The 25,290-nt window shown below is 35.8% G+C and overlaps 1 protein-coding gene and 1 long non-coding RNA gene across 2 annotated transcripts in view; both read right to left on the reverse strand.

Annotated features, from left to right (window-relative positions):
• Nucleotides 1-136: 136 nt before the first annotated feature.
• Nucleotides 137-25,290, reverse strand: part of LOC138325607 (dihydropyrimidine dehydrogenase [NADP(+)]-like) — a 32,134-nt gene continuing 6,980 nt past the window's right edge. The window contains exons 3-23 of the mRNA XM_069271377.1: nucleotides 19,133-19,215; nucleotides 17,072-17,159; nucleotides 16,737-16,898; nucleotides 14,932-15,128; nucleotides 14,508-14,589; nucleotides 14,180-14,267; nucleotides 13,677-13,784; nucleotides 13,038-13,207; nucleotides 12,081-12,291; nucleotides 11,308-11,492; nucleotides 10,703-10,918; nucleotides 9,985-10,149; nucleotides 7,766-7,834; nucleotides 7,246-7,329; nucleotides 6,648-6,768; nucleotides 6,108-6,370; nucleotides 5,351-5,530; nucleotides 4,639-4,785; nucleotides 3,573-3,656; nucleotides 3,202-3,313; nucleotides 137-2,194 (exon numbers count right to left, since the gene is read on the reverse strand). Coding sequence (XP_069127478.1) covers nucleotides 2,052-2,194; nucleotides 3,202-3,313; nucleotides 3,573-3,656; nucleotides 4,639-4,785; nucleotides 5,351-5,530; nucleotides 6,108-6,370; nucleotides 6,648-6,768; nucleotides 7,246-7,329; nucleotides 7,766-7,834; nucleotides 9,985-10,149; nucleotides 10,703-10,918; nucleotides 11,308-11,492; nucleotides 12,081-12,291; nucleotides 13,038-13,207; nucleotides 13,677-13,784; nucleotides 14,180-14,267; nucleotides 14,508-14,589; nucleotides 14,932-15,128; nucleotides 16,737-16,898; nucleotides 17,072-17,159; nucleotides 19,133-19,215 — 2,958 coding nt within the window. The 3' untranslated portion in view covers nucleotides 137-2,051. The remainder of the gene's footprint in view (nucleotides 2,195-3,201; nucleotides 3,314-3,572; nucleotides 3,657-4,638; nucleotides 4,786-5,350; nucleotides 5,531-6,107; nucleotides 6,371-6,647; nucleotides 6,769-7,245; nucleotides 7,330-7,765; nucleotides 7,835-9,984; nucleotides 10,150-10,702; nucleotides 10,919-11,307; nucleotides 11,493-12,080; nucleotides 12,292-13,037; nucleotides 13,208-13,676; nucleotides 13,785-14,179; nucleotides 14,268-14,507; nucleotides 14,590-14,931; nucleotides 15,129-16,736; nucleotides 16,899-17,071; nucleotides 17,160-19,132; nucleotides 19,216-25,290) is intronic.
• LOC138325612 (uncharacterized) lies at nucleotides 21,848-24,605 on the reverse strand. The gene is made up of 3 exons (XR_011208809.1): nucleotides 23,493-24,605; nucleotides 22,549-22,654; nucleotides 21,848-21,988 (listed from the first exon to the last, which is right to left on the reverse strand). It is a non-coding gene; the product is annotated as an uncharacterized lncRNA (long non-coding RNA).

Below are 25,290 nucleotides of genomic sequence, written 5' to 3' on the forward strand. Positions count from 1 at the left end.
TCCATGACTTATTGGTGAAGAAATGTCACCATAATCTTATATGTATGGAAGTTTTGACCCGTCTGCCAACTTTCAATGTGGAAATATTAGATCATATATCGATCTGATCATAGCACTCAACAACAAAACTCAAAGGCCAACTAGCAGCTACTTTATTATCGATTAAATTGTGTATATTTTTCCAAAAATGAACAATTTGATATATATCATTCACATCACATTCTTTATGTGTAAAACTGATATACAATATGTGTGATTGTCTGACTGCCTGATAATACATTTGGATGTTCTGGATAATAAACTTAATAATGCATGCAAGGGAGACACCACAAAAATACAGCCCTGACTTAGATAACATTTACAGAACATGACTAGAAGAATATGAAATAGAAGTTTCAAAATTAAAAAAAATAACCATAACATTCATTTTGATCAGAAAAATAATGGAACTTTGACGAAGAATACATGAATGTTGATATGATTTGATTTTGTTTGAAACTAATACGTCACTTACTGCAACAAAAATACACAAATTCAACAGTTTAATACAAACTCTAGAGATATCTTCACAACATTAAAATGTAATGACATTAAGAAAAATATAATGGCACATTTTGATATCATTTTACCCCATTTTAACACTGAGACAGGAAACCTTTGGAAACTTTCAAATACCGAAATAAGCAAAATTAAAGGCATTTCTTTTCTGAAGCTACATGTATAATAGTAAGTCACATGATATTCAGCAATAAATCATGATTAAATATCTCACTTGTAAAGCTAGAGTTAAAAGATGCTTTAATAAATGATAGGAAATATTAAAACAATATTTTGAATATATATTGATTGACAAAAATAGGGTATAATTCTGTCTCTACATTTTACTGAGTTATCTGCTCTTGGATACAGGTAAAGATTGTGACGTCTTTAATAAAAGTACATGCATGTCTTTTTCTCAAAAAAATGTAATGTTTCACTCACAAAAACCTAGTATATGTCACAAATGCATACCTACCTATATTATGACATAAGGACAGATAACACTGTAATATACATACACCCAAAGCTAGTTCACATATTTACATGTATATATCATAGCAAAAACACTTGTCACATCAATTGATTGTTTGCTGTTTATTTTAATGCTTTTGATTATCTTCTATGAAGTACATGTACATAGAATACAATAAAACTTTGTACATTATACATGTGAATGCAACTGAATACAATGTTCCAAAACAACTAATTAATATTATACAAAAGTTGTAGATGTACATGTAGGTATATGTTCATTTAAAATTAACCATATTAGGTTACAATATGGTTCTTACTCACTAAAGTGTATAATGTATAGCATTTCAAAATTTTTTTGAGAACATTCTTTTTTTTTTTTTTTTTTTTTCTCCATTAAAATAATTATAAAATTTAGCTGGTAATTAATTAAGATAAGAGAATAATGGCATTTTACAACATTATTGTCAAAACAAAACCTTTAATCTCCTGGTCCCCTTTCATGACACAAAAGATATTGATTTCTAAATCTATGTTTAGTAATTCTGTCTCGTATATCACAGAGTTATCTGCCCCTGAAAGTAGAAATTGATGCTGCATCATTTAGATCGTGACTAAAAATAAAATTGTTTTCTGTAGAAAATAATTTTTTCACTCACAAATTTGGGACCAAGCAAAAAGTTCATATAATTGAGGTTTGATTGTACATGATGTAACAATTAATATCTAGATATTTATGTAAATTGTCGCTGATTAAACTGGCATTCCTAGTATAAGGGACATAACTCTTGCCTATCCCATAGTCAACTATCAGAGTCATGCTAAACTACTCTCACAGTAGCATTCTCCCTTGTAGTTCTCTAAGATCCTCTCATACAGAGTTGTGTCCCTTGTTGAGATGGATCCTTAAAAAAACCTTGAGTATTACACTCAGTCTTTAGGAGAACACCTGGCGAGGTGCTACATCCTTTGATAAGAGAGACGTATCTTTCACAAACTCAAAATCCAGAGAGGAAGACCTCTATCTAAAGCTCAATTTCCTAGTTGGTCTCCATAAGGACCCCTGGCATAGTGTTGTGTCCAGTGTTGAGTGGGATTCCACGTTTGGGTATGTAAGGTTCTGTACGCTTCACCATGGAGATACAATCGATGATAGGACACACAGACAGACACAGGGTACATCCTGGAGAAAATGGAAAAGACTTAATTAACAAAGTGTATACCAGGCTTCACACAACGTCATGAATAAGAAACCTAAACCATGCTGCCTTTACATGTGGGGCCAATGGACACAAATCTAAGTTTTAAAATTCATACTGATAGTTACATGGTATAAATATCTTTGACCTCTATGACCTTGTCAGAGGTCAAGGTCATTGAGATGATTAAACAATATTCAACTGTAATTCCTTAATAGCACCGATTCTATTTTATTGTAATGAGCATCTTTAAACCTAAACCATGCTGCCTTTACATGTGGGGCCAATGGACACAAATCTAAGTTTTAAAATTCATACTGATAGTTACATGGTATAAATATCTTTGACCTCTATGACCTTGTCAGAGGTCAAGGTCATTGCGATAATTAAACAATATTCAACTGTAATTCCTTAATAGCACCGATTCCATTTTATTGTAATGAGCATCTTTAAAATGGAGGAATTAGAAGTTGAAAATGTGACTATAGCCGAAAAGGGACAAAACCATCTCTTAAAGTCATCTGAGACTTCATCACAAGTGACATCAATACCATGAGCATCTCGATACTCCAGGGGTTCCAATCACTTACAATCTATACACCCCTGGACTATCTCATAGTAAAACTGGAAGCAACAGAACAGAACAGATAATTTAATCATTTGATGTACATCAAAAGAGCCGTATAACAGTACACTGTGGTTGGCTGTGCAGCTTTGATGTTGGGTGTCTCTCTCTCTGTAGTCTTGGAAAGAAATAATCTTTGCAGGCCTGTGATATTTTCCATTGAGCAGCCTCCATTTGTACTATGAGATAATCCAGACGTGTTGAGATCGAAAGTGATTGGAACCCCTGGCGTATCGAGGATACACCAAGAGTTGATCAACTAAGATTAAGCCTAACAGAATATGGCAGATACAGCTTGCTACACTTTTCATGCAATGCTAGAATACAGTCATAGTATTCAACAATTTTAAGGAGCAATGTTCATACCTGTACAGTCCTGTGTGACATGTGGAAGGTGAGTCTGGGGGTCAAATTTGATGGCTTGGTATCCCGAGTCATTACACGTCATGTAACATTTACCACAGTTGATACACATGTCCTGTAAATACAAAATAAATGCAGATTTTACAAAGATACCAGGTTCGAATACAAAGTGTTTCTAACAGCACATCATGACATAAAATTTTAAAATACAAGAAAAGACATTTTATGCAGTAAATGACTACTAAACAAATGTCACAATTTTTTGGTTACAATCTAAAACATAATTGTAGCATATATTCAGTGTTTATAGAGTTTCTAATTCCATTTTATGATTTACAATATCATTTATAAGTGATAATGTCAATATATCTTACCTCATCTATAAGGGCCACCACTTGTTCCTTGTTGTTCAGATCACCATACGATCCAATCATAGGCAGGGCTTTACCAATGACCTCCTGTAATGGTCAAGGTCATACACATTATCAAGGTCATTTACAAGTTCAAGGTTATATACATGTATACATATTATGGCAAAGTTATACAGAAAATCAAAGCAATACAGATCTAGATTGACAGGGTCATATATATGGACAATATCATATACATTAAACTTTGTGATACACAGATTAAAACTTATACACACTATAAAGCATATAACATTGTCAAGGTCATAGTCTAAATAGGTTCATAATATAGATAAGCTAGGTCAAACACATGGACAAGGTCATACACATGGACAAGGTCATACACATGGACAAGGTCATACATATGGACAAGGTCATACACATGGACAAGTCATACACATGGACAAGGTCATACACATGGACAAGGTCATACACATGGACAAGGCCATACACATGGACAAGGTCATACACATGGACAAAGTCATACACATGGACAAGGTCATACACATGGACAAGGTCATACACATGGACAAGGCCATACACATGGACAAGGTCATACACATTCAGCATTGTTAAACGGAGAGTCAAAGATACCGGTAAGGCTGTATACATTAGCTTGGTGCTATTATATACAAAATCAAGACAATATCTGTAGGAAAGGTCATGAGTCAAGGTCATGTATATTCCATATCATATGTAATGCCACAGACGTTTGTGACAGCTAATCATTTTGAAACAAAGGGGAATTATTCTGAAAGGGGAGTATCTTTTCCAATTTAGAATACATACATCTACATTGTGTAAGGATTATTGCCCCCAAGTTTGGTTGTAAGCCTTAGGAGGAGTAAGTTGATCGTTGTGTCTACAGGCAGACAACCTGAATATCCAGTATACTCCCACCCATAACTTTGTGTATTACAGTTTACATGTAAACAGGAAGGGAACCGACTGCCCTAAGATTTTAAGGAATTTTCCAAATAGACAATATGTTATACTAGGAATGTGTCTATCATATGACATCCTGATGACCCACCTGGATACTAGGTACAGGTTTCTTTGGTGTGTTGGCTGGACGGATTGGAGCAGGCTGGAAATCTTCTCCTAGGATGTCTGTGTCTTTTAAATGTTTGGCCAGAATTTCTGCTCTCTTTTGTGCATATGGACCAAAAGAAGGCAGTTTCTGAAAGATATGTTTATTCACATTTAAAAACCAAAGTTCCTGACCAAAAACCACCAACTTACCACTAGCTAGCTATACCAGCTGACAACATGCTCAAACTAAATCAGGTAACTCAAGCTATGATGGAGGATCAGTGATCATGAAATAGAGAATGATAATAATCACTGGCCACCACAATACCGTGAGCTATTCTGTCTTCGCACATTACAGAGTTATCTCCCCTTGTGGGAGATATTGATTGTGAGGTCATGTGTATATGAGCATGACATCATATTTAAGTGAAAACTATGTGAGTTTTGCTAAAAAAAGAAACAACATCTACCAGCAAGGGAAGATAATGTTACATATACAAAGACAAAATAAGTTCTTTGTGCTAATTCAAATCAGTAAGATTCAATTGTTCAGTGAGATATGTTTTTTTCTTTATTTAACTGAATTAAATTAAAATGCAATATGACTGAGATAAGTCAAATGAGGAAGTTATGAAATTCTACAAATACACAAAAAAGCTTGAACACCTAACTTTTATAGATCACTCCTCGCTCCCTATGTCTTACTAATTTACCTGTCCTACAAGATCTGCTAGTTTGACGACAGGTTTCCCATTCTGGTGTCGCTCTGTAGGGGGACTCTGGCCCTCCCAGTTAGACAGATCCTCCAGACTGTTGAGGTAGAGAAGTGTTTTAAGTCCCAGTACATAGTCCTCGATTAGAGTGAAGTCCTGGTTCTGTACAGCACTACACACCTGTAATTAACATATATCAGAAATTTAAGTATCAACCGATCATCAATTATCTTTGTTTATGAAATGCCAATAAACTTAAAACTCATCCTTGAACAAACTTTCTATAATGTCAGTAAATAAAAAGTGTGTTAATCTATTATAAAGTAGACCAAACAAGATGTTAATTTTTATCTTTGATTTATTTATATATACATTGTATTTTGTATGGTTACCAAAGCCACTAAAGCTGCGATATTTGCTTTAACACTTTCTTTTGAAATTCAACAGATTATAGGGCTGAAGTCAGGGAGCCAACCATATAAATAGCCCTCTGCATTGATTTCATACAATACCTACATAAGTTTAAGATAAATTAAACACTGATAAAAGAGCCTATATTTGTGATACATGAGGAAAAATTATGTAGCGGCCAGATCGGTGTTCAAACTCTGAACCCTAACCAAATGCTTTACTGATTTAGCTACCTAAAATTTCCGATGATCGGTCCAGACCAGTCCCACTACATATATACAACAGAATTGGTTTTTATAAACATTTTTACTTATCATTAAGAACTGAATATTCATGAGACACTAACTTGTAACACTGAGGCACCAGCCTGCAGGAACTGAAGCCCCGCCTCAGCAGAATCTATTCCTCCTGTAGCTAGAATGGGGAACCCTGGGATAGCATTAGCGATGGCTGACACAGCACGCAGGGCAATCGGACGGATCGCATTACCAGAGACCCCACCGTATGTGGTACGGTGAGACTTGCCGATGTTTGGCCAGGCAGCTCCGCCTGACTTGAGTCCCATCAGTCCAGACACAGTGTTTGTAGCTGTTACTCCATCAGCCTTACCTACACAGCAAAATAGGATAGTGTTTAGTACAAATGTCAGATAGAGAGTTTGTTAGCAAAAATTCTCATGAAAAGTGTCATTTTTTATTTTTATATTTCTGAACTCTTAGGAAAAACTGATTATTTTACAACTGACCTCTAAATTTTACTTGCTAAAAATTGGCTTATAAATTCAACTTTGACTCACTTTTGTGACACAAATATTTCTATTTTGATGCCTTATCTTTAAACCTTTTGATTGAAGAAAGTTAAAGAATGTGAAAAGATGTTTGTTTACCTTCGTATGCGGCCTTTGCTATATGGACAATGTTGGTAACGTTTGGTGTTAATTTGGCAAAGAAAGGGATCTTAATGGCATCTCGTACCCAGCGACAGATATTTCTCACCATCTCTGGATCCTGTTAGAAAATTTATAATATAATGGCAAGTTACCTTCCCTCTATGCAAACTTTAAGCTCTACTGTCTTAATGTAGAGAGAGTTTTGATTATCATGAATTACCTCCCTTTCAACCTCAAATGTTTTTTAAAATGCATTATCTCAAATTGATTAGAGCTAGAGTTTCTAAATAACATAATGGTAATGAGTTATCTTCCCTTTAACTGAACTAGTGAGTAACTCCCCTTTATACAAACTTGAAGCTTTAAAATTATTATCATGAATTACCTCCACTTCAACCTCAACTCTTTTAATACATCCTATTATATTGTTTTATTAATGCAAATAAATGTGAGCTTAAGTTTCCAAATGATATTGTAGTTATGAGTTATCTCCCCTTAAACTGAACTAAACAGAGAGAAACCTTAACCATTTTATTAGCCAGAAACCCCCCCCCCCACCCCACCCCACTGGAAACTTAGACATCTATTAACATACCTGTCCACAGGCCAGACCCATTCCTCTCTCCCCCATACCGTGGGGACACGATAAGTTCAGTTCAAGGGCATCAGCTCCAGAGGCCTGTTTCAAAAAAAAATATGTGAATGAACTTGTACAGTATTTCATAGAAGGTGCACAAAATGCATTATATTCTTATTTATACTCAAATTAACATATTTTGATGAAAACATTTTAATGAAAAACCATGAACGATAAACGATACCATTGTTTACCTAAAACAATAATATAATTTATTTGTTTTTGTAAGTAGTAATGAAAGTGTAATATAAAATATAATACATCTGATGATGACTCTCGTCTGTTCTTATAAATGATAATAATAACTACTTTTTGTAATCTAAATTAAATTATGTTATAATGCAAGTTGTATGCAATATGTATACAATGCATATATACAATGTTGTACTGATGGATCATTGACCCAAAGTCAATAAAATATTGAATTGAATTGAACCAGCTGCTTCTCATGAAATATAAAGGTTGATGATCGACTTACCTCTGCCATCTTTGCGAGTTCCATCCAGTCGTCTTTACTATAAGCACACATGATACTGGCTATTACGATCTGTTGGTGATGAAAGGAATAATCACATCAATCACCCTCATAACAGGATAGATGATGGTAACACTGCTGGTCCCCACCCTCATAACAGGGTGGATGATGGTAGCACTGCGGGTCCCCACCCTCATAACAGGATGGATGATGGTAACACTGCGGGTCCCCACCCTCATAACAGGATGGATGATGGTAACACTGCAGGTCCCCACCCTCATAACAGGATGGATGATGGTCACACTGCTGGTACCCACCCTCATAACAGAATGGACCATGCTAACACTGCGGGTCCCCACCCTCATGACAGGATTGACCATGGTAACACTGCGGGTCCCTACCCTCATAACAGGATAGATGATGGTAACACTGCAGGTCCCCACCCTCATAACATGTTGGACGATGGTAACACTGCAGGTCCCCACCCTCATGACAGGATGGATGATGGTAACACTGCGGGTCCCCACCCTCATAACAGGATGGATGATGGTAACACTGCAGGTCCCCACCCTCATAACAGGATGGATGATGGTAACACTGCAGGTCCCCACCCTCATAACAGGATGGATGATGGTAACACTGCGGGTCCCCACCCTCATAACAGGATGGATGATGGTAACACTGCGGGTCCCCACCCTCATAACAGGATGGATGATGGTAACACTGCAGGTCCCCACCCTCATAACAGGATGGATGATGGTAACACTGCAGGTCCCCACCCTCATAACAGGATGGATGATGGTAACACTGCAGGTCCCCACCCTCATAACAGGATGGATGATGGTAACACTGCAGGTCCCCACCCTCATAACAGGATGGACCATGGTAACACTGCAGGTCCCCACCCTCACAACAGGATGGACCATGGTCACACTGCGGCTCCCCAACCTCATAACAGGATGGATGATGGTAACACTGCAGGTCCCCACCCTCATAATAGGACGGACAATGGTAACACTGCAGGTCCCTACCCTCATAACAGGACAGACAATGGTAGCACTGTGGGTCCCCTCCCTCCTAACAGGATGGATGATGGTAACACTGCAGGTCCCCATCCTCCTAACCGGCTGGACCATGGTCACACTGCTGGTCCCCACCCTCATAACAGGACGGACCATGGTCACACTGTGGGTCCCCACCCTCATAACAGGACGGACAATGGTAACACTGCAGGTCCCCACCCTCATAACAGGATGGACCATGGTCACACTGCGGGTCCCCACCCTCATAACAGGATGGATGATGGTAACACTGCAGGTCCCCACCCTCATAATAGGATGGACCATGGTAACACTGCAGGTCCACACCCTCATAACAGGATGGACCATGGTGACACTGCGGGTCCCCACCCTCATAACAGGACGGACGATGGTGACACTGCAGGTCCCCACCCTCATAACAGGATGGACCATGGTAACACTGCAGGTCCTCACCCTCATAACAGGACGGACGATGGTAACACTGCGGGTCCCGACCCTCATAACAGGACGGACGATGGTAACACTGCGGGTCTCCACCCTTATAACAGGATGGACCATGGTAACACTGCAGGTCCTCACCCTCATAACAAGACGGACGATGGTAACACTGCGGGTCCCCACCCTCATAACAGGATGGATGATGGTAACACTGCGGGTCCCCACCCTCATAACAGGATGGACGATGGTGACACTGCATGTCCCCACCCTCATAACAAGATGGACGATGGTGACACTGCGGGTCCCCACCCTCATAACAGGACGGACGATGGTGACACTGCAGGTCCCCACCCTCATAACAGGATAGATGATGGTAACATTGCCGGTCCCCTTTACAAGGTTTATGTGAAAATTTGGAATTGTCAAACAAAATCCCTTTTCACTTCGATTACATTCTTACAGTTACATCTGTACTTGGTTGAAAGTTAGAAGTACATATTTACCTAAGTTTTGGATTGTGTATGTTTCTAGGCAATTTTTTTTCAGTTTGCTTTATACTTGTCCTGTACTTGTTTAAAGTAAGAAGTTTATAAGCCATTTCAGGAAAATCCCACTTCACTTTGGCTTAATCAGTTTAACACCTTTACAAGGTTAATAATTTGAGTTTAAATTGTCTACCTTAGTGAAATCCTTTTTTCATGTTAGACACACTTTACAGGGTTTAAAGTAAGTTTTTCTACCTACCTTTTCAGGGAAATCCCTCTTTAGTTCGGTCACACTTTTACACCAGTAGGCAGCAGTTTTCTCACTGATTAGCTCAATGTTAAGGAAGGCTCCCTGGCCAGGACCAAACAGGTGTCCAGAGGTTGTCCCTCGTACAATTCGTGGGGAGACGTTGGTTACAATGTCCTGTAATAATAACATATTTCCAGTAGTATGAAATAAAGAGAACAACATTCTGATTTTTTTCTTATTAAGAACCTATTTTAAGTGGTGGTTGAAATTATGACTTTTCTGAGAACAAGCATCAATTAACCTAAGCACTTGAAAAATACCAATTGTTAGTCTCAAACTTACAAAAGAAGTCAGTTATACAACAGAAGATCCTATTGAGTACCTTTACATTGCTTACAGCTAATTCCCATTCAGTACTTAGTAAAAACAATAATACGTTTAATAAAATTGCATGTGTGATATTTATAAATCAGTCTCAATCCCAAATCTGCTTCAGACGACACATAAAAAAATTTGCATAATACAGTCTGACAAACAGTAAAACCTATTTTTACAATCTCCTTTGTATGAAGATCTGTTTGATAAGACGGCTTTTCAAAGGTCCCAAATGACCATTTTAAACACAATTCAACCTATGTTTAAAGACCACCTGGTTATAAAGACCATTTTTCCACCGTTCCTATGGTGATCGTTATAGAAAGGTTTGACTGTATGTTTAACTGATTACCTTGTCCAGTGCGAAGGTTTTGGTGAGAGCAAAGCCCCACCCTTGTTCAAAGCTGCGGCGTATCATGGCACTACTGGTGGTCGGTGGGGCACTAGCCAGACCATACGGGTTAGGGAACTTCAGACCACACACTTCTACGGAAATGTCCACGTTGTCGATGGCCGTGAAGAACTTTGGCAGGGTGGGGACTGGAGGGATGGGAAGGCCATGGAGGGACTGTCAATATATATAGTGTGAAAACATGTAGTAAGGACTATCAAAATATAGGGCTAGCATAGTTAATGTAGTATATATACTAAAAGTATATCTAAATGTTATATGATATTGTTGCATGTAGCTTGGAAGAGATTGAATTGTAATTTTTAATGTCATTCGCTCAAAGTGATTTCTAATTTTCGTTTAGTATAATTATCTTTTTTTCCCATTTTTCCTATATATCTGTGAGATTTCAAAGAATCTTCTATTGAAAAAAAAATGAAACATGTTTTAAAGTCTAAGGGAGATCTATTGTCTGCTATCTTATTGTATTAGTGTATTCATATGATTATAGGGTAGCAGATTTTGACATCTTTCAAAACTACTAGTGTATACACTTAAGTACCTACTTGTAGATATTTGTGGATGTACCAGGAAGCAGTTTTACCATCGTTGACAGACTCCACGGTCGTCTGAGCTACCCCGGCCAAGTCTCCTCCACAAAATACCCACGGTTCACTGGTCGTCATGGTGTCCGTATTCACCTCTGGTAATCCCCATTTGTTCATCTTGATAGGTTTCATGGCGTCCACCACTACAAGTCACAAATACTGTTATATATATAGGCGTCATGATGTCCCCCTCAAACTCTAACTATGTGTTGGATACCAGGAACCAGTTTCACAAACATTCAATAACTTAAAGGAATTCCTTAACTTAAAATTCTTCATAGGAAAGCATTACAGATTTTAAAGAAGGCTCCTTCACTTAAGCAGATTTTTTCCTTATATTTTGCAATGCTTTCCTGTGGAATTTTAAGTTAAGGAATTCCTTAAAGTTAAGGATTGTTTTTGAAACTGGGCCCAGGAATTATAGTGTTCACCACATAAGTGAAGTAATACACGTACATACAAATATCAATCACTTGTTGCGTACCAAGTAAGTGTATTTTACTAAAGGTGTTATTCAATAATTACACTTAAAAACTGACATCCCTCAGAAAGAGTCTTTCTACAGTGATCCAATACAGAAGTGATTTCTAGACCCCTTAAAGCTACAGCCATGGTATTCAGTGTCCTCAAGAACCCCTGTACACTGCTTTTCATTAAAATTGGTTGTCTTCTAAAAAAAGAGATCATGACTGTCCACAAGACGAACATGGTGATTACTAAACAATACCCACCATCTGACTCAGACAGTCCAGATCCAAACGCAGAGATGACATAATCTGCCTTGATCCTGATCGTCTCCTCTTCGTCCTCAATCCAGTTGCCGTCGTCGTCCTGTTCTGTTCGTACAAACTCCATCCCTGACACTCGTCCTCCTTTCTTCATCACCTGACGTGGTGACATGAATGGAAGGAACTCACATTTCTCTTCCTTAGCTAGCTCCATCTGAAAACAGATTGTACGTCATTGGAGGATCAGCCTGTGTAATTGTAAAAAATATTGTATTGAGTGCTGTAAAAACAATAATTTTAGCAGTCAAATTTTAGCGTATATACGAAAAAATATAAATTATGATTTATTAGCGAAGATATAACTTTTCAATGGTTCAATAGTAAAAATACCATTTACAATATTTAGCACTGTACATGAATTAGCTCTTCAAAAACAGCAGGAAAACCGCTCAAATGAAAATACTACTAAAATATGTATATTTACAGTGTATTTGAAAATTATAAAATTGTGATTGCAAAAGGCATCAAGAATATTGCTGAGTAGTCACCCATCAAAGAGCTGATCGATCCTGCGTGTTATATTGCTTAATTTTGGTGAATCAACAAATTATCAGTTCATATAATCAAAAAAGCTAGCTGTCTGTATCAGCACAGAGATACAATTCTACAGTAAAACCTGACTAAACAACCACCTCTGTTACAGACCACCTCCTTAATTAGACCACTCACTCAACGTACCACATGGTCAAAGTCAAAACAACATAAAAGACAACACAGCTATAAACACCACTTTTTGTTTGACTATACAGACCACACAGAACCTGTTGTTTACACAAAGAAAATGTCGTTTACACACAGAAGTTGTCGTTTACACCCAGAAATTGTCATTTACACACAGAAGCTGTTGTTTACATATATACAAAAGCTGTTGTTTACACACAGAAGCTGTCGTTTACAAACCTCCTCAGGTACGGCCCTGATGTTGGTGAACCCCTTCCTAAACACCACATACACTTTCTTGGCCCCACATCGTAAGGCAGATGTAGCACAATCAAACGCTGTATCACCAGCACCAAGGACGATGACCTTGCCCTTCACGGCTGGTAACTGGGACTTACAGGCACACATACCTAAAGGATACAGAATGTGATTCAAGTTTGTTTTTGTTCAATGGAGTGAAAATCTAAAAGGTTATTTATGTCAATATGGATCTGGGTGTCTTATACAGCTTTAAATTAATACAAGAGCCAAGGTGTTTAATGCTCGAAAATACTACAGTAGCTAGGTGTTTAATAACATAGTAATGTTAAATACTTAAAGTAGTAGTGATTTTTTTTTCTAAAATGCTGTGCATGTATTTCCTTGTACTCCAAAATTTAATCCACATTTACGAGATAAAATTCGACGGAATTGACATTAGTCAAGAAAGTATTATATATGAAACAACAATATAACCGTGAGTGTTAGTAACAAAACATTCAAAAGGTAAAACCAAATTAGAAGTACAGATCAATTTGAAATTGATATCTATTATGACAATGAACAGAATTTGACATTTTTTGTTAGCCTCACTCTGTATCTAATATTTATAATACATACCCGCCTTGCTGGCTTTGGCTACTTTTGGGAGAAAATCTTTTGAAGTATAAAATCCCATTTCTTCTGTCAGGTCTTCGAAGATTGGAATTCTTTTGGAGTCTGGGAGACCTGTGGATTCAAAGATACAAATCGTTAATTCAAGATTTGAAATCTGTTTTAATTTCATCATGTGAATATGGCAATATCAATGTTGTATCTTTATGTTAAACAACTTTTCACAATGATTTAATTTCCAAATTTTTATTCAGACGGTTTTACTTTATATGTACAGCGTATTTCAACTACATTTGTATTTGTATTAATAATATTGTCACATTTTCTTGCTCATACCCGCGCTATTCACGAAATCTAACCACATACAAAAACAAGATGATTTAGGTAAAGTATGTCAATAAAGTACACTTTGGCAAATGTTTCTTCTAGCAAATATAATTTATGGCACTCTGATACATAAACATTACACTTATAAACAGTTCAACGAGCAGAAATCACCAGGAACCTACCAATGCCAAGGAATACAGCTTCGTACCCCTGCCCCTTCAGTCCCTCCAGGGTAAGATCTTTGGTTGAGAGGGCTTTACCATTTACAACCTGAATTCAGAATCAAAATTACCTGACATGTTTATGTTCACAGAATGTGAACTATATTCAGTCTCCATTAAAGATTTTCAATCAAACAGTTTTAAATTTCAATATTGCAGACTTAATTTGCAAAGATCTGACATTGACCCAAAAATGAAGTTGATAATGTTTCAGCACACTATCAAATGAACTTGACCTCAACATCCATTCATTAGTGACCTTAACATTACAAGCCCATAAGACACTGACCTTGACCCCAAGATCCTTCATCAGCTCCACTTCAAAGTTAACAACACTGTAGGGCAGACGGTACTGAGGAATCTCAGAGGAACTAAACAAAAAAGACATTAATTGATAAATATTCTTATCTTAACATATATTTCACATTTTAATACTTTTGAGATATGAATCTTCCCATATATTTTTGATTGACAAGTGTTTTAGCAAATCAACAAATTTCATTATTTCAAAGGTTTTTCCATATCCCGCAAGCACAACAAAATAATTAATTCATGACTGGTTGGATTTTCTTCCTTCTAAACTTTCCATGTATTTTATCGCATCGATTCTATTGCAAAACCTATAATATTTTATATATTGTACTAGTGTAAGAAGGTTTAGACTTACAGATATTTAGGAATTTTTAATAAAACCTAACACACATATCGCTTACCTAAGGCCTCCAATGTAGTCGTTTTTCTCAAACACTGTGAGATTGGTGTAGCCAAGCCGGGCCAGGAAGGTGGCACAACTAATACTGGCCGGACCACAACCTACCAGCGCCACCTTGGCCTGAAAACTCTCAGGCAGCTCGTCCAGGGGAGCCAACCCTGGGTCACGGATCTGGGGAATCTTCATAGCTTTGAATACCTGATGAAGAAGGTTATACCACTATTTGATATAACTTCTACTGGTATATATATCTAAAAGTATTTTACACTGTTCTTTTCGAATATTCTAAAAAAAAAAATCTGCTTTTTTGCTGACTTGAAAACAGAACAAGTCTATATAGATCCCAGAGGGATCTTGGCGCCCACCAAAGAATGATCTATGTCTGACAATGGAAAGAGGGATCTTTTCTCTGCTTTTCAAACTTTTGCAAACATACTACATATAAAATTTGAGACAGATCGCTTCAGTACTTTCTGAGAAATAGCAGTAACAAACTTCAACTATCAAAATCCAAGATGGCTCCTTGGCGGCCATCTTGTAAATCGATCGGTCCCAAATCGAAATATGCACAACTAGGGCCATAGAGGAACCTATATATGAAATTTGAGACAGATTCATTCAATACTTTCTGAGAAATAGTGATAACAAACTTTAACTATCAAATTCCAAGATGGCAGCCTGGCGGCCATTTTGTTGACCGATCGATCCAAAAACGCATTATGCACAACAAGAGCCCTAGGGAAACCTACATATGAAATATGAGAAAGATCCCTTCAGTACTTTGTGAGAAATAGCGATATTAATCTTTAACTATCAAAATCCAAGATGGCTGCCTGGTGGCCATTTTGTTGACCGATCGATCCAAAAACGCATTATGCACAACTAGGGCCCTAGGGGAACCTACATATGAAATTTGAGAAAGATCCCTTCAGTACTTTCTGAGAAATAGCGATAACAAACTTTAAGTATTAAAATCCAAGATGGCTGCCTGGCGGCCATCTTGTTAACCGATTGGTCCCAAAATGCAATATGCACAACTAGGGCCCTAGGGGAACCTACATATGAAATTTGAGAAAGATCCCTTTAGTACTTTCTGAGAAATAGCGATAACAAACTTTAAGTATTAAAATCCAAGATGGCTGCCTGGCGGCCATCTTGTTAACCGATTGGTCCCAAAATGCAATATGCACAACTAGGGCCCTAGGGGAACCTACATATGAAATTTGAGAAAGATCCCTTCAGTACTTTCTGAGAAATAGCGATAACAAACTTTAAGTATCAAAATCCAAGATGGCTGCCTGGCGGCCATCTTGTTAACCGATTGGTCCCAAAATGCAATATGCACAACTAGGGCCCTAGGGGAACCTACATATGAAATTTGAGAAAGATCTCTTCAGTACTTTCTGAGAAATAGCGATAACAAACTTTAAGTATCAAAATCCAAGATGGCTGCCTGGCGGCCATCTTGTTAACCGATTGGTCCCAAAATGCAATATGCACAACTAGGGCCCTAGGGGAACCTACATATGAAATTTGAGAAAGATCCCTTCAGTGCTTTCTGAGAAATAGCGATAACAAGAATTGTTAACGGACGGACGGACGGAAGGACGGACGGAAGGACGGACGGACCACGGACAAAAAGCGATTTGAATAGCCCACCATCTGATGATGGTGGGCTAAAAAGTCTTTATAGTTCCGGACTGTTATACATATAGACTCACTACACAGGGGCCCTAGATACTGTAATTTGGTGTGATGTGGGGCCTTAATTACTCTATTTCTCTATGATGCAGACCAGGTTCTTACTTCTGTAGCATACTGCTGTAATCCTCCAATGTTGATTGGTCCTTCCTCTGAGGCGTAAAGGTTACATCCGCCCACACAGAGGTCAGAGGTCGGACAGACCATTCCACAGGTCAGACCCAGGGGGTTGTCAGACAGAATCGCCTTGGCGGCTCCATAGTAGTTCTACAATGTAACATTATACTTTATATTTAGTGTACTTCGTAGCTTTATTATTCAGGCATCCATTCAGTTGCTTCACCAATCTTCAGCAGTTAAGAAACAATATGTTGTGATAAGACTGGTGTTCAGTAACTGACCACTATACTTCATGAGAACATTAGGTACAAACAACAGACCTTGTTGGCTATACTTGTGATGAATGTCTTGATGTCCAGTTGTGTAGGACAACTTTTCTGACACGGAGCATCTGCACATTTTAGACATCTGTAAAATAATTAAGGCTTGTTTTAGATATCAAGCGTAAGTGTTTTTCAAAATTCAAAATCTTATTATGACAGAATTCATCCACAGACGTACTCCTTTGAAATGTTGGAGTAAAGTTGTTAATGAAGCTCAAACTACATGTATTTACATGTACTAAGCAGTCAAGCTGAAAGTAATTCCTACACTAATTCTTACCATAGATTATCTCCCCCTAGTTTGAAACACAGACAGGATATAACCTCATCACCTGTATCTATTGTAGAATTGTTCAGCTTCATGTAAGCACTATAATTATAACCATTATCGCCCCCTAGTTAACAACAGGTCTTGGCTGGAAGACCTCTGCAATACTTCAGAAGGTTATAGTGAAAAGTCTACTAGTGGGATTAACTAAAAGCAACTTTTAGTATCACAAACAGAACACATGTATAGAAGAGTGTCAAATCAACATATATCCGGTACAACAGTAAGGGTATTATAGGTAATGTGTTCTGGCCTATCTGTATCTCCCTTTTGATCTTTTTTTACAGTGACATTTTGGAACACAGTCACTTTGAATAACTGGTGTCTATAATATATATTGCTACCTACTCCACTACAGCAAAGACTGGTCTGTTTCTCATGAGAAAGCACTGATTCAAGAATTCACAATTGATAGATAAGTGAGAGCTAGTAGTGCAACTCCAAATAAAAGGTTCCTAATCAAAATTGTTGCAAATTATGTAAGGTCTTCAAATTATTCAAATTTCACAAAACTAGGAATTTCTGTAAGGCAATATAAAATGCCCCATCATCCAAATTAAGTCTGGATCAGCGACATGCCAAAGAACAGGAAAGGAAACCAAGGTCAAAAATACAATGGTTACACTATCAATGTACGTCCTCATTCAATGAGGGGACATAAGATTGAATTACTAAATGACCTTGAGTAGTTCTCAGAAAGAACCTCAGAAAGTTTAGGTTGAGTATTTCTTAAAACCTAAGAAAGTTTAGATTGTGATTATTAAAAGTGTTACCACTTTCATTCACTATACATATAACAGTGACAAAGATTTGTTCCTTTATCTAAATCTTATAGACATCTCACATATTTTTAATTTCAGTATTTTAATCCTATGCATCTTGTGCACTTTAACAAATATATTCACCCCTGGAGACACATTTAGACTCTACTAAATCAAAGATTAATCCAGGAATGAATGAATTTAGTTTAATTCAGATTTTTTTCAGAAATATTTGTTTATATGAAAAATTTCTAAATATATTCAAAATGAAATTTCAGAAACGTCCAGGTGAGGCCAATAAAGAAGACATGAAACTGCATACACACAGGTATATGTGTACCACCCACAAAACCATAAGGATAATACAAACTCATAAATAATTCATAAATGTCCTGATATATATAAAACCTAACATAACATCACAACTGGTTAACAGGTGATTTTGAAATAAATATAAATATTTATACAGGTAAATATAGAGCTTGTGATGCAGATCGTGTGAAAGACACTGGTAACTTTGTTATCAAGAAATTTTTATCCATTGAATTTTATTACTCTATATCTCGATCAGTCATTTGCTTTGACAGTGCAGTGTGTATGATAGCACAACGATCTCAAGTATAAAATCATTTAAATTTATAACACGAGTTTTCCTTTTCATGATATTGCCAGTGCCAGTAACTCAGTTACTACATGTATAATGTAAGTGACAGATGTTCTCATAAAGGTAAGCAATAACACAATTTTTCAAGATGCGTTTTCCAAAAGAGAAAAACATGTTAACGCTGCTTTCAAAATTTGTATACTAATCTCAGTTATGTTGAACTGTAAATGGATCAAAATTAATAAACTCATTGTAAAAGTTTATCAATTATCTTAATCACCATATATAACAGGGTAGCTGAAGGATAGAGGGAAAGAAGAAATAGTGATTGTGATAGAAAGAAGGATTAAGGGAGAAATACCTACCTTGCCGCCTCTCTTAAAGCCCCTCTCTCACTCAGAGTTGTGTGTTTGATATCAGAAAAATTATTCTCCTTGGACTCACAAGACTGAAAATGAAATTTGAAATATTTCAAGCTGATAATCACTTTCGATAAGAAATTTATCTCTAACTGAGTTTAATATATGTATGTATATTTCATATAATTGAATATTTCCTTCAACCTTCATATCAAAGGTTTATTCATAACATTTAATTACATCAAAAATACGTATGTACAGGGCTAGTGTCTCTGGTAGTAATGGAATGTAATTCTTTGCGATGTTCCTTCTGAAATGACATTAGCGCGGTATATCTTCTTGTGATGTCATTACACCATCAATAGAAACAATAGTCCAGCACATACATTATCAGGTATCACATGGTATGTGAAATTTGGTGATATGTATCAAAACCCCTTTAACCCCTTAACTCCCAAGAATTTTTAGCAGAGTTCCCGAAAATCCGACATTTTCTTTCAAAGTGATTTTTCACCCTTTTGCATCAACAATTTTGGTAATCAACCCATATATATTTAGAAACTTTAGATCACAACCTTTTCAAATTTTGTAAGAAAAATAATGTTTTCACATTAATTATGTTACCATGGCAACCGAAACTTTGGAATCTGACAAAAAAGTTAAAGTTTCCTACATTTATCACTCTTAAGATAACGAAACTTATTTAAATGTCCATTCTTCAACCTGATCATCAAGTATATTATTGCAGAAGGGTTGAACATTTTATTGAATGCCATAATTTCAATTTAATTTTTAATGTTACCATGGTAACCAACAACATTTAAAACCGAAGATTTATGAAAATGTTAAAATCAGTGTTTTACCTGTCTTGCTTCGACTACAGAAAGTTTAATTTATATATCAGGCTTATATATATAATTAGTAATCTTTTAACTTTCATATTAATTTCAAAAGAGGACGTGGCCAGAATGAGTATCAAATCATTATTTTTTTGCGTAAAAAATGTTACCATGGCAACCAAAATATAAACTACGAAAAAATGCAGTTTTGCGCTGATAGAACCATTTCCATGGGTTTCAGTCGAATAACACATCGAAAAAAATGTATTGTGTTGCAAAATTGTTTGTTTGACATGTTACTGTTTACAACATTAAATATTTATATTCATACTCAGATCAATTCATTTTTTTTGGAACGCCAACAATCACCAGTATAACATTATTTCATATCAATCATTTCCTTTGTCATCGTAGCAAGACGACTTACAAATAGGTATGCGTGTGTTCTCCCAAATCAAGATGTTTAGATAAGATGTCTAAATATATATGTACTCGATGTACGAAAAAATGCAATGCAAGACATACCTATACTGCAGTAATTTTAAGTTAACAAGGCAACTATTTATCCATTTATATAGTGTCAGTTTCTTTAATTTATCCACACAAAAGTATCAATATCCATCAACAAAATAAATCAATTCAGATTTAAAAGACAAGTAGACAAGTGTGCTTTCATGGACATAAATTGTGTATTTTACTTTTACATGCACTCATGATAATTTGCATGTACATATCTTATATTGATAGGAAAAAACCCATCTCTATTCATCATTTATTATCTGTGTGTTCTATGTCCGGTCCTATATTGCTTCATAACCAAAAAGACAAGTTTATATGGTAGAAACCCCCACTTTCCCCCAAATATACATGGATGCATTTACAAACAAAATGCAGCGTGCATATTCGTGTGTATATGTGTGATATACTTTGCCATTATTGTAGACACCATGTAATACATGTACCATATTATAGATCCATTGCATGCAGTGTCTACAAACATGTATCTTTACCATATTACATTGTATACATTGTCTACAAACATGTATGTGTTATGTCTTTACCTTATTGTAGATACACTGCAGTATCTATACAAGTATGTTTTATGTATAGTCCATATTGTAGATACACTGCAGTATCTATACAAGTATGTTTTATGTATAGTCCATATTGTAGATACACTGCAGTATCTATACAAGTATGTTTTATGTATAGTCCATATTGTAGATACACTGCAGTATCTATACAAGTATGTTTTATGTATAGTCCATATTGTAGATACACTGCAGTATCTATACAAGTATGTTTTATGTATGGTCCATATTGTAGATACACTGCAGTATCTATACATCTATATACTACATATACATGTCCATTGTAATTTATAGGACAGGAGCCCCCATCCACTAAATCCCCATATACATGTATACAAATGTACATACATGTACTGTGATATGTCTTGTTTAGTTTGTAGACACTGCACCATATATATATGTCTTGTCCATTTCATAGATACACTGCTGTATTTACAAACATATACATGTACATGTATGTTGTCTTGATCATATTGCAGATATATATATATATATTTATATATGGCGTCTACCACAGGCCTTAGACACCTCTTTTTACGGGCAATACTAGTACTGTATTACATTATGAGGTGTCCGTATATCTATACATGCACATGTGTGTTGTGACTTGTCAGAATTGTAGACACATACATATATCTTGTATCTTTGGCCTTTGGTTGCATTATGTATGTATAGAATATCCATGTGCATGTATCTATATATTGTGTCTGTCATGTTTTATTTTTTTAACACAGTAACTTGTAAAAGTTCACAACTGTATGAATTAAATCAGAAAGAACTCAAAAGTCAGATACAGGTATGGTATTTTTAATAATGCAGATTGGAAAATGGTGATGAACTGGCTGAGTTTCAGTTTCATAACAGGAAATTGGTTATCTTCCTAAGGTTGTCACCCACTGATGTCCATATACATGTAGTCCAAACTGATGTACCTGTAAGTTTTCAATAAAACAAACATTGTAAAAAACATCCAGAACCATAAAATCATTTGAATGGCAGTCCCTGGTTGTACAAACATCAAATGAAATGTATGGTACACTCTAAGTAACTAAGTATAAATACATGTGTACACATGTTATATGTATGTAATTAAATACCTTTTTAAAAAAAAATCTTGCTCATATTGAATACACTACAGCTTAGAAAGTTACACTTAAAAATAGATCTTAGACTAATAAAGATAAAACTTTTGGTATAAATTCCAAGGTGTGATAATGAATATAAGAAATGGTGAAAGCACCTTTTTATATATATATATATAAAATTATCCAAAATAAGTTTCCAACCCCCCCCCCCCCCCAAAAAAAAAAAAAAAAAAAAAAACAACTCTTGACACAGGGACCTGGTACGGATTGTTTTTTACCCAACAGACTGAGTATACCTATTTATGATAATATAATTTATATATGTATACTGTTGGTTAAAAATTTTGTGCCAAGGCCCTGTGATCCATTACTGATTAATTGAACTTAAGAAATATGTTTGCTCTTACCTTTGCAGTAATACAATCTAGCAATCAATCTTTTCACTAATCTTCCATTAAAACTTCTGGTTGGCAGTATAATTCGATAATTGATCATTACAGGTAAGAAAAAATTCTGAAAAGAAGATGAAATATTCATGTCAGATTTGATTTTTTTTACATTACTCTCATTTCAAAAGGCTTGGACATATTAGAGACTGAAAAACATAATACAGTATGAATAATCATATTCAGCTATTGCAGATGCATTGGTGTTTTTAATCTGGTCAGGTATTCCATCCATATAATTATATAAAGTTCAGGTACAGAATCTCTTACAATGTTTCAAATTAAAAATAAAATCACCATTCCAGTTTCCATCTGCATAACAAGATTATTCTGGTTCCAATGACTCTAGATCTATTGCCAGGCTAAGTGAAGTGACAAATCATACTATAGAATGGCTATTATGTGGTGTTAGAGTTGGAAGAAACTCTGGTTACTCTGAGCATCAGGTGCAGATTACATGTATTTTAATTTTATCTTTTTCTTCACAATTTAACTAATGTAATATAACATGTTTTTCTTGCACATAAATCCTCTGGGTATCAATTTCTGGTATTCTATAGTAAATAATGAAGAGACAGATCATTGAAGTACATGTATGTAAACCTTGAACTGAGGGATTGATCAACTTCAAGTTTGAATACCGCCTACAAATGTATACATGGTCCATGTACACAGTACTTATACATCTTACCAGTTATACATAAAATATAACTGAAACCATTTACAATTGTGTGTGTGTTGGGGGGGGGGGGGGGTGTACCTATATTTATAATATGAAACATGCTATACTTTATATACAATGAATGATATCACAGTGCAGTTCATGCTTATGAATTTTGCTCTAGAATTACAACCTGATAATGCATTTTGTATATTTTTGTAAAGAGAAATTCAAATATACTTACTCAACATAAATGTGCCTTGGAATCCTTGGTGCAGTTACAGTATAATTCAGCTGTCAATGTAAGTTCATAACAACTGTTATGTAGGCTTGTATCATCAATAACGTCGATATCACTTCAAAGTTTGTTTGTTGAATATCCTAAACAGAAGGTTGGTCATGTTTTTTTTGGTAACGATTTAGGTAAAATGTCCACATACATTTGCACATGGCCCGTGTTGTAAATCGAAAGTGGCTGTCCTGGTCAGGAAATACCCTACTACTATAAATAGATATCGCTGTCGTCAGCATCATATAATTCTTGTTCTTCGTCAAACAATGTTTTAAAATTCATTATTCTAATGATAAATTTAATATATTTCTTGTGTAAATTTTATCTTATATTTATATCGTTTGAAAAAATCAACTCAGAATCGATGCCCATCTTCCTCGCACAGGTGCTTGTTTTGTACCGATGACGTCAACATATTAGAAATTGTACCGGACCGCGATTTTCGTCGAAACTACTAGCAGATTTGTAGAGGCAATAGAAAACTTATTTCGGCATGTAATGAATTAAAAATTTGTGTATTTTGACCAGTGGTTTCTCGGCTTTCTTGGTATGTATGGTAAATAGACATTTTGCTTATTTTGTATTAGGATTTCGTCGAAGTTTACTGTGTAGTACACATGGTACTTATTACATGTACTAATGCTACGAGAAAAAATAATGTTAGAACGAATTTCTTTCAATATAATTAGTCACACATAAAATTGACATTATCAACTACAAAATCCGTGAAATACAAGTATTATTTCTTGCTACTTGTTGCATAATTCGAGATACAATGTCGAATCTTCGCTCCGGCGATTACGCCGTCTGACACACGACGTCAACAATTTAAAAATGCTCGGAATTAAGTTGGCATGAATTTTTAACTCATTGAAAGAGAAAAAAGACGATGCCATATGATTTTTTTCTCAGAACAAAAGTTGTCGGCTATTTTCTGTAGTTTTACAGGATGTAAACAGTATCCCGATAGCTCAACAAATAAGGGAGATATTGCGATTTTTCTAACACCGACACGAAAATGCGTAGAAATGCGTAGTTGGGAGTTAAGGGGTTAAATGACCTTGGCTGTTAATAGGACGTTAAACAAATAAAACAAAAAAGGGTTAATGTAGAAGGCGCCGTAGTCCTAATTATGGTCCATGTCAAACTTTACCTTCAAGAGAAGAACTAGTCTGACGATAGAAGACACTATCTTATAGTGATTGATCGTCTAATGGTATGTTGGTGATGATGTATGTATTTCCCTACCAGGGTTGATATGGCGCATTGTTTCCATATATTGTATACATACGAAAAGGATGCATCGTTAAATTAAATGGGCAATTTTGTTCCGTCTGACATGTTTGCATTTTCACTTTTTATCTATATTTATTCTGTATTCAGAAACCTCAAATTCTATTGGTTTTTGTGAAAGCTGTTGCCTTTAGATCGAAAAGGGCTTATTTGTGAATTTATCCCATTATATCTTATGGACAAATATAATCCTCATGCTTCTGTCCGTGAAAAAAATACATGCAGAAAATTTTTGAAATTTAAAGTTATTTTTAATAGAATTAACGGATCAATAAAAATATTTTTATCACAACAACAGGCCTTCCTTTGCAGATTACAAAGAGAACGACGTATATATATTTCTCACATAATCCTCCTGATATCCAGTGATTTTGCCCGTGTAATATTTTTGCATATGTCACTAGTGTAATATGACCTGTAGAGATTTTCATTGACTGGAAATTCATTGTGACGTCAG

Source organism: Argopecten irradians, chromosome 6 (genome assembly GCF_041381155.1).
Source record: "Argopecten irradians isolate NY chromosome 6, Ai_NY, whole genome shotgun sequence".
Classification (NCBI taxonomy): domain Eukaryota; kingdom Metazoa; phylum Mollusca; class Bivalvia; order Pectinida; family Pectinidae; genus Argopecten; species Argopecten irradians.